Here is a 13,201-nt window from a genome sequence, read left to right as displayed (position 1 = left end):
ACAAACAAAGGTGAAGGCTAAGAAGGAATGTTGTAAAGCCTTATACAAGGAGAGGACTGATGAAAATGGTGAAAGGTATAGAAAAGCGAAGCAAGAGGCGAAGAAAGCTGTCAGAGAAGCTAAGTTAGCGGCTTACGACGATATGTATAAACGACTAGATACCAAAGAAGGAGAGTTGGATATCTATAAACTATCTAGAGCAAGGGAAAAGAAGACAAGGGACCTAAACCAAGTGAGGTGCATCAAGGATGAGGATGGAAATGTTCTTGCTACAGAGAACGCGGTTAAAGACAGATGGAGAGGTTATTTTCATAATCTTTTCAATGAAGGACATGAAATGAGTGCTTCTTTAGGGGAGTTGAGTAACTCAGAAGAGTGTAGAAACTACTCTTTTTATCGTCGAATCCGGAAGGAAGAAGTGGTTGTAGCTTTGAAGAAGATGAAGCATAAAAAAGCAATAGGCCCAGACGATATACCAATCGAAGTGTGGAAACTTTTGGGAGAGACAGGTATAACATGGCTCACTGACCTTTTCAATAGGATTTTGAAAACGAAGAAGATGCCAAATGAGTGGCGAATGAGCACTTTGGTGCCTATTTACAAGAATAAGGGCGACGTACAAAATTGCATGAACTATAGGGGTATTAAGCTAATGAGTCATACAATGAAGCTCTGGGAGAGAGTCATTGAGCATAGATTGAGGCAAGAGACACGGGTTTCGGACAACCAATTCGGGTTCATGCCAGGGCGCTCAACCATGGAGGCAATCTATCTCTTACGAAGATTGATGGAAAGATATAGAGATGGGAAAAAGGATTTACACATGGTCTTTATAGATTTGGAAAAAGCGTATGATAGGGTCCCAAGAGACATTCTTTGGAGGATTTTAGAGAAGAAAGGAGTACGAGTAGCATATATCCAAGCTATAAAGGATATGTATGAAGGAGCAAAGACTGCCGTAAGAACTCATGAAGGACAAACCGAAAGCTTTCCCATAACTGTAGGATTACATCAAGGCTCATCCTTAAGTCCTTACCTTTTTGCGTTGGTAATGGATGAGTTAACACGACATATTCAAGATGATATTCCTTGGTGTATGCTTTTCGCAGACGATATAGTGTTGATAGATGAAACTCAGGAAGGGGTAAATGCAAAGCTTAACCTTTGGAGAGAAGTGTTGGAATCTAAAGGTCTTCGCCTAAGCCGATCAAAGACAGAATATATGGAGTGCAAGTTCAGTGCAAATGGAGGCCAAAACGAGTTAGGGGTGAGGATCGGAGATCAAGAAATACCAAAGAGCGACCGTTTTCGTTACCTAGGATCTATCTTGCAAAAGAACGGAGAATTAGATGGAGATCTCAACCATAGAATACAAGCTGGATGGATGAAGTGGAAGAGTGCATCCGGCGTGTTGTGTGACCGCCGTATGCCACTGAAGCTCAAGGGAAAATTTTATAGGACGGCAATAAGGCCGGCGATGCTGTATGGCACAGAATGTTGGGCGGTGAAACATCAACACGTACACAAAATGAGTGTAGCGGAGATGAGGATGCTTCGTTGGATGTGTGGGCACACGAGAAATGATAAGATTAGGAATGAGGATATCCGGGGTAAAGTAGGAGTAGCCGAAATTGAAGGAAAGATGAGAGAAAATCGGTTACGGTGGTTTGGACATGTGCAAAGAAGGCCTACTGACGTTCCGATTAGAAGATGCGACTATGGGACAGAGGTTCAGGGCCGAAGGGGTAGAGGAAGACCTAGGAAAACTTTGGAAGAGACTCTAAGAAAAGACTTAGAGTACTTAGATCTAACGAAGGACATGACACAGGATCGAGCACAATGGCGTTCTAAGATTTATATAGCCGATCCCACTCAGTGACTTGGATTTTCCAAGTCTCCAACCGAGAAGTTTTCCTCACTCGGGAAATTAAGGGAACACTACCCCAACCTACATGCTCCACTCAGAAAGCTTCAACATACAAGCTTCAACATACAAGCTTTAACAAAAGAAAATTCAAAGAACTTAGCGAAGAAGGTTTTGGTGTATTTAACACAATACGTTGAAATGAAGGAAAGCTTATTTATTGATATCCCCGATAAGCTACAAATATGTACATATACATGAGTCAAAATAAGCACACAAGAGGGAGCCTTCACAAAGGTTGCTTAGGAGAAGTCTCAGCAGTCGGTAGAGCCCCAGAAAGAGAAGGCACCGGAGGGGGATCATTTGGAGCCTCAGTACTGGACAGAACCCTAGAAGGAGGAGGCATCAGAGGTTGATCATTTGGAGCTTCATTACGCGGTACAGCCCCAGAAGACGAAGGCAATAAATGCCTTTGGAACAAACCCACAAATCTCTGATGATCAAGTAAAACCTGACCATCAGTTTCCTTCATCTGGTCAAGCTTCCTCTTCATGTTTGTAGCATAGTCATGTGCGAGCCGGTGCAACTGTTTATTCTCATGCTTGAGCCCTCTAATCTCCTGTTTGAGACTCATCACTTCAGCCGCCAATGATTCAACTTGGCGGGTTCGAGCAAATAGGCGTTGGGCCATATTAGACACAGAACCTGCACACTGAACACTGAGAGCCAGCGAATCCTTAACAGCTAACTCATCAGACCGTTTGGAAAGTAGTCTGTTATCTTTGGGAGTGAGAAGGTTCCTGGCCACCACCGCAGCGGTCATATCATTCTTCATCACGGAATCCCCAACGGTAAGAGGACCAGTAGGGGAGACGAAGGATGGGCGCCATATGTTGTCTGGAGAAGGCGGGGCTACCTCTTCAACAAGGTTCAAGTCAAAACGACGGTCGGAGGGGCCAGACATTTTCAAAGGTGTTGAAGAGAGAAGAGGTCGGACAAATCAAGATCTTAGAAGTGCAAGAATGAAGCTTCTACTGGTGGAGATTCAAGTGTGCTTTGGAACTTAATGCCAGCCCCTATAAAAATCTGCACTCGACGAAGCTTCAGAAATCGAAGAGGCGCCTGCTCAGAAATCGAAGAGGCGTTTGCTTTCTCAAAAGCTGGGCTGCTTAGAGATCACGAGGGTTGATCTCAGAAATCGAAGAGGCGTTTGCTTTCTCAAAAGTTGGGCTGCTCAAAGACCACGAAGGCCGATCTCAAAAATCGAAGAGGCGCTCGCTTTCTCAAAAGCTGGGCTCCCCAGAGACCACGAGGGCCGATCTCAGAAATCGAAGAGGCACCTACTTTTCCAGCCTTTTCCAGCCTTGTCAGCACCTGTCACACGCACACTCAGTTTTGCGGAAATTATGGGCATTCTGTCAAAGACTTCTGGGGAAGTAGAAAACACATGAATCTTACTGTTCAATCACCCACTTCTCACACGCAACAATAGCTCATGGGTACCACAGATAACTTTGCCAAAGTTCTCTGCCAAAGTTGAGCACGTGAAGCTTGCAGCTCCCACTACATCGCTCTGACCAAGAAGGGTAAAAGAATAGCAAAGAAACAGCACTAACAAAGTTTAGACCCATAAATTTTGAAGGTCTAGCTACCATATTATTACCCACAAGGGTAAAGGAACAGTACCACTGCTGGATAATTGGAAAGTCCCTGTGTGTCAACCTCTGTGCTTCGTGGCAAGGTAGACTAGCAAACATGCCCAACCTTTACTCACATTCGAGAAAACACTCCCAATAAGATTGCTTGCTCCAAAATCGAAGAGGCACCGTCCTCCGAATCTCGAGAGCCAGACTCCCAACATGACTACTTTCTTAAAAATCGAAGAGAGGGTAAAGGAACAGTACCATTGCTGGATAATTGGAAAGTCCCTGTGTGTCAACCTCTGTGCTTCGTGGCAAGGTAGACTAGCAAACATGCCAAACCTTTACTCACATTCGAGAAAACACTCCCAACAAGATTGCTTGCTCCAAAATCGAAGAGGCACCGCCCTCCGAATCTCGAGAGCCAGACTCCCAACATGATTACTTTCTCAAAAATCGAAGAGACACTGCTCCCCGAATCTCGAGAGCCAGACCCCCAGCATGATTGCTTTCTCAAAAATCGATGAGGCATCGTTCTCCGAATCAATCGAAGAGGCGCTCGCTTTCTCAAAAGATGGGCTGCTCAGAGACCACGATGGCCGATCTCAGAAATCGAAGAGGCACCTACTTTTCTAGCCTTGTCAGCACCTGTCACACGCACACTCAGCTTTGCAGAAATTATGGGCATTCTGTCGAAGACTTCTGGTGAAGTAGAAAGCACATGAATCTTACTGTTCAATCACCCACTTCCCACACGCAACAATAGCTCATGGGTACCACAAATAACTTTGCCAAAGTTCTCTGCCAAAGTTGAGCACGTGAAGCTTGCAGCTCCCACTACATCGCTCTGACCAAGAAAGGTAAAAGAATAGCAAAGAAACAGCACTAACAAAAGTTTAGACACATAAATTTTGAAGGTCTAGCTACCATATTATTACCCACAACTGTAAAGGAACAGTACCACTGCTGGATAATTGGAAAGTCCCTGTGTGTCAACCTCTGTGCTTCGTGGCAAGGTAGACTAGCAAACATGCCCAACCTTTACTCACATTCGAGAAAACACTCCCAATAAGATTGCTTGCTTCAAAATCGAAGAGGCACCGTCCTCCGAATCTCGAGAGCCAGACTCCCAACATGACTACTTTCTCAAAATCGAAGAGAGGGTAAAGGAACAGTACCATTGCTGGATAATTGGAAAGTCCCTGTGTGTCAACCTTTGTGCTTCGTGGCAAGGTAGACTAGCAAACATGCCCAACCTTTACTCACATTCGAGACAACACTCCCAACAAGATTGCTTGCTCCAAAATCGAAGAGGCACCGCCCTCCGAATCTCGAGAGCCAGACTCCCAACATGATTACTTCCTCAAAAATCGAAGAGACACTGCTCTCCGAATCTCGAGAGTCATACCCCCAGCATGATTGCTTTCTCAAAAATCGAAGAGGCATCGTTCTCCGAATCTCGAGAGCCAGATACCACAGACCACTTTTTCAAAGTGCTCTGACAGAGTTAAAACATGTGAAACTGGCAGCTCCCACTACCGTGCTATGACCAAGCAGGGTAAAGGAATAGCATTACTACTTGTTGTTAGGGAGACTCCTATATATGTCGACCTCCATCCCCAACGGACAGGCAGACCTGCAAAAATGCTCAACCCTTCATCATATCTGAGAGGGCACTCCCAACGAAGCCTTTCGAAATATTCAGCTTTTTTTCCCCCCGATAATACCTCTGCAAACAAGCTATACTAGAGCAAGAATATCTCATATCATCAAGGTTAAAAGCAAGAGTATCCCATATCATGCTTTTTCCCTGTCTTTTCTTTTGGCCTTGTTTTTACCTGCAAGACAAGGAGAAAGAGAGCAATCAGTCAGCACTTGGAATCAAGCTTCCAGCCAGGAACTGACTGCCTGGAACCCCTTACCTGATTACTTACCTGGCATTGCTCTCGAGTACTCATCTTCAACATCTTATGTTTCCAGGGAAGATTCCGCATCTGCTTGAGGAACAGATAGGGCAAGTGCGAAGGATACAAGGAAGCATGTGGAGACAAGCGTAACAGCACACGTGCCGATACATTCATTACTCTGTCAAAAGCAAAAGTATCCCATATCAGCAGGGTGGAACGTACTCTAGATTTGATGGACTTGTTTTGACCCTCAAATTCTTCAGTCGGCCTTATACTCTGGAGGAAACCAGAAAACCCTCCAGCTCAGTTCAAGAATAAGCCTGTGGAAAGTTACTTCTTCAAAAGCAAAAGTATCTCATATCATCTCTTCTCATTTTTCTTCTCTTTATCCTTCATGCTGCTGCAAGATGGGGAGAAGGTGAACAATCAGTCGGAGCTCTGATTGCTTACCTTGTTTGTCACCTCTTTCAGCAGACCCCCTAGCTCGGCGACTTGGGGGACTCCTACTACCTGGTTTGTATCGCGCTTGACCAAGCCTGAAACTACAAGTAAGCTTCAAGTGAAATTGATACATTACCTTGTGCATCTCCACCAGTTAAAGATACCACCCCTGGATGGAGGAAGAGTACTTCCAGAGAAGATGCCACATCTACCTATGAGACAGATAAGGCAAGTCAAGACGACACCACACTCCGATACTTAGAAGTTTCGTGATTACGAGATCATTCTCCCACAATATTTCCTAATGGCATTTGTACTAAATCATTCACTTGTACTCACTAAATGAGAGCTTGAACCTATGTACTTGTGTAAACCCTTCACAATTAATGAGAACTCTTCTATTCCGTGGACGTAGCCAATCTGGGTGAACCACGTACATCTTGTGTTTGCTTTTCTATCTCTATCCATTTATATACTTATCCACACTAATGACCGGAGCAATCTAGCGAAGCTCACAAAAAGCGATCGTTTTCGCTACCTAGGATCTATCTTGCAAGAGAACGGAGAATTAGATGGAGATCTCAACCATAGAATACGAGCTGGATGGAAAGAGTGCATCCGGCGTGTTGTGTGACCGTCGTAGGCCACTGAAGCTCAAGGGAAAATTTTATAGGACGGCAATAAGGCTAGCGATGTTGTATGGCACAGAATGTTGGGTGGTGAAACATCAACACGTACACAAAATGGGTGTAGCGGAGATGAGGATGCTTCGTGGGATGTGTGGGCACACGAGAAAGGATAAGATTGGGAATGAGGATATCCGAGGTAAAGTAGGAGTAACCGAAATTGTAGGAAATATGAGAGAAAATCGGCTCCGGTGATTTTGAACATGTGCAAAGAAGGCCGACTGACGCTCCGGTTCGAAGATGTGACTACGGGACAGAGGTTCAGGGCCGAAGGGGTAGAGGAAGACCTAGGACAACTTTGGAAGAGACTCTAAGAAAAGACGTAGAGTACTTGGATCTAACGGAGGACATGACACAAAACCGAGCGCAATGGCGTTCTAGGATTCATATAGCCGACCCCACTTAGTGGGAAAAGGCTTTGTTGTTGTTGTTGTATTGGTACTTTGAACTTGTTGGTCAGTCACACTAAAATATTTTATACAATTTTCATATTAGAAAGGCATGGATAGTCCTTCCTTTTTTGATGAAGATGGTTGGATTAATAGCTAGGTTTCTCATTCACGCTTCATGCTTGCAACAAATTCAACGATTTGTATTAGTTAACTGCAGTGCTGGCCCTGAGGGTAGTCCGAGTAGGCGTCCGCCTAGGGCCCCCAAATTTTTTAATTTTTTTATATATAGGGAAGTGTTATTAACACTCTAAAAATCTCATTCTACACTCTTTACAAGTGTATTTTTCTTTCCAAATATAGAAAGTTTGGAATGTAGAATAAGAATTTTGGAGTTCCAATCATAATTTTCTATATATATTTATATATATAATTTTGTAGTTTGAGTAAAATATCTAAATATGAAATTATAAATATTTTTTGGGAACTTGCCGTGCAACGTTTTGGGTGGGGGAGGGGGGCCAAAATATTTCTTTTTAAATATGTGTGTGTATATATAATATATATATATATATATATAAATATTTTTAGAGTTTGAATTTAATAAAATATTTAAATATAAAATCATATAATTGTCTTGAAACTTGGCGTACAAAGTGTCTTGGGTGGGGTGAAACTTCAGCAAGAATTCAACTTTTTTTTGGGAATTTAACGCACAGCATACTAGTAGCAAGTCTGCACCTGCGAATCGATTCTTTCCCACTCCGCTTATAGAGGTCAAGTATCCGATCAATGCCCCTCTTCTCTTTTGCTTCTTTTTCTATAATTTAATTTGGGAGCGTTGTGTTTGTAAATATAATTAGGATTTTCAATTCTAGGGTTTATGATTTGTTTATTTTAATGCATATTGTTTATGCACAATAAGAGTATTCACTTGTCAAGTGTCTATATTGCAGTTATAAAATGGGAACTTTAACGAAAAGCACCCGGTACTGTTCACTTTAACGAAAAACCACATTTTTACACTAAAAAGTCAATCCTAGTACTATTCACTTTACCATTTATTTTGTCCTTATCATTAAAACTCAAAGTTTTCAAGCCCTTTTCATTAGTTTTCCTTTATAAAATTCGAACTTGTGGATGCACTTAATAAAGTGGTTAAATCCCTTCAAGAAAATAAATGGATTATGGGTGCACTTAACAAGGTTGGTTACTTTTGCTTCCTAACTAGTTTTGGTTCAAGATAATTCAAAGTTTTAATGTTGAATTTTACTGTATTTTTTATGCGCCTTGTTTTGTGTTGTTTCATTTGTATCAAACTTTTGTGTTGGGTAGTGGGTAAAATTTGAATTTTAGTTTGTTTCTTTGTCAATTTGTTGTTCACAGAATATTGAGTTGATTCCCGAATGGATGGTTGTTTCCCGAATGCATGGGTTGCTTATCATATTTTGTTAACCATACCAGTTACAGTTGCCTCCGCAGAAAGAAGTTTCTCAAAATTAAAGTTGATCAAATCGTATCTTCGATCAACTATGTCACAAAAAAGATTGAATGGGTTAGCTATTTTGTCAATTGAAAAAGAATTGGTTGAAAAGTTAGATTATGTAAACTTAATTAATACTTTTGCGTCTAAAAACGTGAGACGTGTAATATTTAAGTAATGTTTGCATATCTTTCTTCTTTGGATATGAATTCTAATGATTTTTTATGTAGAAATGAAATTTTTCATGTATTTAGCGAAACATTTTCTTATACATATAAATGTACAATGAGTTGGGTAAGAACTTTAGGGGCCTCACTCGAAGGCTCGCCTAGGGCCCCCATTTTCTCAAGGCCGGCCCTGGTTAACTGGTAGTGAATACCCAAAAAATATGTGTATGTAGATACATATATACCTACTTGTACATGTGTATATTTTCACCCTTTTGGAGCATTGATATTTTCATTTCATAGTTACCAAGTATCTCTCTAATCATACGACAAGTAACCACAACACTCATTAGTACTAGTGTTCAGTGGTAAAATACAAGATATATATGGTTCCTTTTTATTTTACCTTTTTTGAACTTTTGGTTATTATAGCAAATGATCATTTGCCACTTAATATTACAGTCTAATGGTATTCCTCTTCACTTATAAGTGAGAGGTCTTAAGTTCGATTCTTGACATAGTTAGGCAAATTTGAACCATATTATTGCTAACCTTGTGAGGTTTAGCCCACTCCCCCATCCTTTTAGTGTAGATAATATCGTTTGTTCAAAAAGAAAAAACAACCGATCATCTTGTCAAATTGACCCTCTCTAATGAAAGAAAGGTGAAATCATGAGTCAAAATTTTGATAGCATACCCCTGCAACCACCTATTAAAGCTGAGCCAACTGTGTTCTTCCGAGAGCAAGATCGATCATTCTACATGAAGGGATGACAGCATTCCTCATAAATGGGTACCAACCAAAGCACTTATCCGATTGGGAAGCTTTTAATGTCTTTAATACCTCTTAATTATGGGCCACAAAATATGCAAAGTCGTAGACGTTTGCTGGTCTTTGAAAATTACTGTTGTTTCTCAAATTAGGCAGATTTTTAGGTGTCTCCGCAATATATCCTCATATTTTTACATTTCACTTAACATAGATTTTTAGGTGTCTCCGCAATATATCCTCAGATTTTTAGGTGTCTCCACAATATATCCTCATATTTAACGTTACATGATAAAAAATAGAAAAAAATAGCAATATATGCCGGATTGTATGCTAGAATCTCCACTTGAATTGTGCATGAAAATTCAAATACAAGATATATATACATAAGTTTTATATCCCTAAAATTTGGAAATCATTGTTAGGAGTATTAAGTGAATGGCTAAGATGTTGCCAAATGTCAATAGATTAGTCTTGCAGTTATAAGGTTGTTAGAAGATAGCTTAGTTAGGAAGCTATCTTAGACAATATAAATAACCCTTGTAAGGAAACAGTTAAGGATGATGAAATACATTCTATACAATTCAGATATATCTTGCTCTCCAAGTACTCTCTCTCTCTCTCTCTCTCTCTCTCTCTCTCTCTCTCTCTCTCAGTAGGGTTCTAAAATTTTAAATCCTCCTTGGTTCACAGCTCGGTCATTTTGTCTTCAACTTACCAGCTGCATCATTATTTTTTTTTCCTTTTTATTTTTTGGTAACAAGTAGTGCGGGAAGATTTTTCTATCTTTTCCTCAGGAACAGGAATGGAGAATTGAATTCACATAGAAGCATTCCAATAACCTGACAACCTCCATCTACTACATTTATAGCATTACCAATACTAACAATCACACAAGCAACTCATCTCATTTTTTGGTGCCATGAACTTTCCATTTGTTGGTTTTTAATGGGGTCTTCCCACTTTTTACTCCTTACTTTTCATCAAAATTTTATGATTTCAGGAACCTAGGCATATTGAATTGTAACCCATTTTGGTTAATCCTAACCCCATAATGCTGGTACATGCCAAGCTTTCTACTGCCATAATAATGAGAACCCCTCACCAAACTTTCTCAATTATCGATTTCTCTTAATAAGTACTTACGTACTTACGAACTCAGTGTCGACACTTATTTGATCATTGAATTTGATTCAAGAGTTTAAACTGATTTAATGGTCAAATATGTGTCGTCACTGAATAAGAAGTTGCTCGATTATATCCACGTTCTCTATTATTCCATGAAATAAATGAGCAATTAATAAAATAAACTAATATCTCCCACCAATCTAGTTATTCTCATTTCACATATTTCCATCCAATTGTGAGCTTGCAAAGGGAAACCATACAGTTACAAAGCAACATGGCAAACTTGTATATTCCCTGGCTTTTCTTAGTTCATACCCTAACCCTTGTTGCCAAATGTAGAGCTAAAGTTCCAGCAGTCATAGTATTTGGAGATTCTTCTGTTGATTCAGGTAACAACAACTTCATTCCTACAATTGCCAGGAGCAACTTCCAGCCTTATGGTCAAGATTTTCCGGGAGGCCAGCCCACTGGGCGGTTCTGCAATGGCCGGATTCCTCCTGACTTCATCTCCGAAGGTCTAGGCTGCAAGCCAATTATACCTGCCTACTTAGATCCAACTCACAACATATCAGATTTTGCCACTGGTGTTTGCTTCGCTTCTGCAGGAACTGGCTATGATAATGCTACTTCTGATGTTGTAGTAAGTAATCAACCAACTCATATTTTATTTATACGAGTGATACTGCTGGGAGAGAGAAAGTCGAAGGCAAAACCTCAAATGCAGTGTTGTATGCTTTTAACCAACTGAGTTGCATGCCCCTTGCATTAACTAATTTATGTTGATGAATATTTAAACATGTTAGGCTAAATATCTCATCATTTTTTTGTGTTTAATGCAGCAAGTGATTCCACTGTGGAAAGAAGTGGAGTACTACAAGGAATACCAAAAGAAACTAAAAGCCTATCTTGGAGTTAGGAATGCAAAGAAGCTACTAAGCGAGGCATTATATTTGATCAGCATAGGAACAAATGACTTCCTTGAAAACTATTTTACACTCCCGAACCGGCAGTCCCAGTTCACCGTGAAACAGTACGAAGATTTCCTGATCGATCTTGCCGCAGATTTTCTGAAGAAACTATACGTTCTAGGAGCTCGGAAGATATCGCTCGCGGGGCTTCCTCCAATGGGGTGTTTGCCATTGGAGAGGACCACAAATATTATGGGGCAAAATTCATGTGTGGAGGAACGCAACAACTTAGCTTTGGAGTTTAATGGCAAGTTGAAGGGTTTGGTGGCAAAGCTGAATCAGGAGCTTCCGGGGCTTGATTTGATGTTTTCAGATGTTTATTACATTTTCTTGCAAATCATAAAAAGGCCTTCTGCATTTGGTAAGTCTTTAACTTGATTAATTCTCTAAGTATTGATTCTACGGCCCCAAAATTTTAACTCTGAACTCCGTTGAAAAGATAGTTGATTTTGACTTCTACATGTCGGCAAGCGTTATTTTAATAGTAAACTAGCATATGGGTACACACAAAGTGTGATAAAAAAATTTATTTTTGTTTTTGAAATAGAAGGAGAGAGGAAGAGAGTGATAGAGAATGTGGGAGTAGGAAGTGTTTTTTTTTTTTTTTTAATATGTAGGTGAAGTTTTGAAAAAAAAAAGCAAAATTTGGTTGTGTGAAATTACATTTCTATCCCATATTTTAATTAGAGGGTTAAATTGGTAATTTCATATAATTTTGATTGACAATAAATGATTTATTAATTAGTAGATATTAGAAAAATACTCTAGCAGTTATAAGCTTTATGCAAAAATAAGTCAAGAACTCAATTCGAGAAAAACAAAACCTCTCATCTATCCACTTATTATGTTTTAATTGATTTTCAGTTGAGAAATTACTCTTGTGCACGTTACGATGTCAATTAGGTTTTTCTTTAAAGTATTTAGTTTGAAATATTTTTCTATTTACTGTAATGTTATCAAAGGACTAATATGTGAAAAACCACTATTTTATATCATGATTTAATAGACCGGTAAAAAACGTTTAACAAAAAAATAGTGCTAAAATGATAGCACACAAAAGCCTATTTAGTGTTTGTTTTATTAAAAGTTTGTAACTAACTCTATTTACGCATATTTCCTATTAAAGCAACTTAGAACTACAAAATTGGAAAAATATGCTCAAATAGAATCGGTTTGCACGACGTTAAAGCAAAAAACTTATCCGTTTCATTTCTCTCTGCAATTTTAAAATTAATAAATTAAATAGGTTTTCTTTGTCCAACCCTCATCTGGAGAAAAGAAAACTTGCGAGTGTTTAGCTTCCTTTTTCTCTAATTTTGTCCAGTAAATCTTCTGGGTTTAAGGTGTGTTCTCTTCTGGATGACAGGATTGGAGGAAGCAAGAGTGGGATGCTGCGGCACAGGAACATTTGAGATGAGTTTCCTCTGCGATCAGTTCAATCCATTTACTTGTCAGGATGCAAATAAATACGTGTTTTGGGATGCCTTCCATCCTTCTGAGAAAACCAATCGAATCATCTCAGAATATGCACTCAAAACTTCTCTAGCAAAGTTCCTTTAATTTGATGTTTGTTCCAAGTGTAATTTGTAAAATTAAGGCAAGCACATTGCTGAATCAAAGCCAAATGTTTCCAACGTTTTCATCCTTCCGTGCTGGAGACTCATCTCACACAGGTAACTACAATGCTCATCCCCTGTAATACCGAGTTTTGGGTTTGAACCGGGATCAGTGAGTTGGTGTTTTGAATGACCAGTTGAAG

General features: G+C 39.8%; 2 protein-coding genes across 2 annotated transcripts; one reads left to right on the top strand and one right to left on the bottom strand.

Annotated features, from left to right (window-relative positions):
* Positions 1 to 2,006: 2,006 nt before the first annotated feature.
* Positions 2,007 to 5,315, bottom strand: LOC126634024 (uncharacterized). The gene is made up of 2 exons (XM_050304506.1): positions 4,544 to 5,315; positions 2,007 to 3,628 (listed from the first exon to the last, which is right to left on the bottom strand). The coding sequence occupies exon 2, from the start codon at positions 2,826 to 2,828 to the stop codon at positions 2,154 to 2,156; it is 675 nt and encodes a 224-aa protein (XP_050160463.1). The 5' UTR covers positions 2,829 to 3,628; positions 4,544 to 5,315; the 3' UTR covers positions 2,007 to 2,153.
* A 5,186-nt stretch (positions 5,316 to 10,501) lies between these two features.
* On the top strand, positions 10,502 to 13,084 carry LOC126582692 (GDSL esterase/lipase At2g42990-like). Its single transcript, XM_050246864.1, has 3 exons — positions 10,502 to 11,114; positions 11,314 to 11,803; positions 12,809 to 13,084. Exons 1-3 carry the CDS (start codon positions 10,749 to 10,751, stop codon positions 13,000 to 13,002), a joined length of 1,050 nt encoding a protein of 349 aa, XP_050102821.1. The 5' UTR covers positions 10,502 to 10,748; the 3' UTR covers positions 13,003 to 13,084.
* The last annotated feature ends 117 nt before the right edge of the window (positions 13,085 to 13,201 follow it).

Source organism: Malus sylvestris, chromosome 9 (genome assembly GCF_916048215.2).
Source record: "Malus sylvestris chromosome 9, drMalSylv7.2, whole genome shotgun sequence".
Lineage (NCBI taxonomy): Eukaryota > Viridiplantae > Streptophyta > Magnoliopsida > Rosales > Rosaceae > Malus > Malus sylvestris.
Note: the sequence above shows the minus strand (reverse complement) of the source record. Positions and strands in the feature narration are given on the sequence as shown.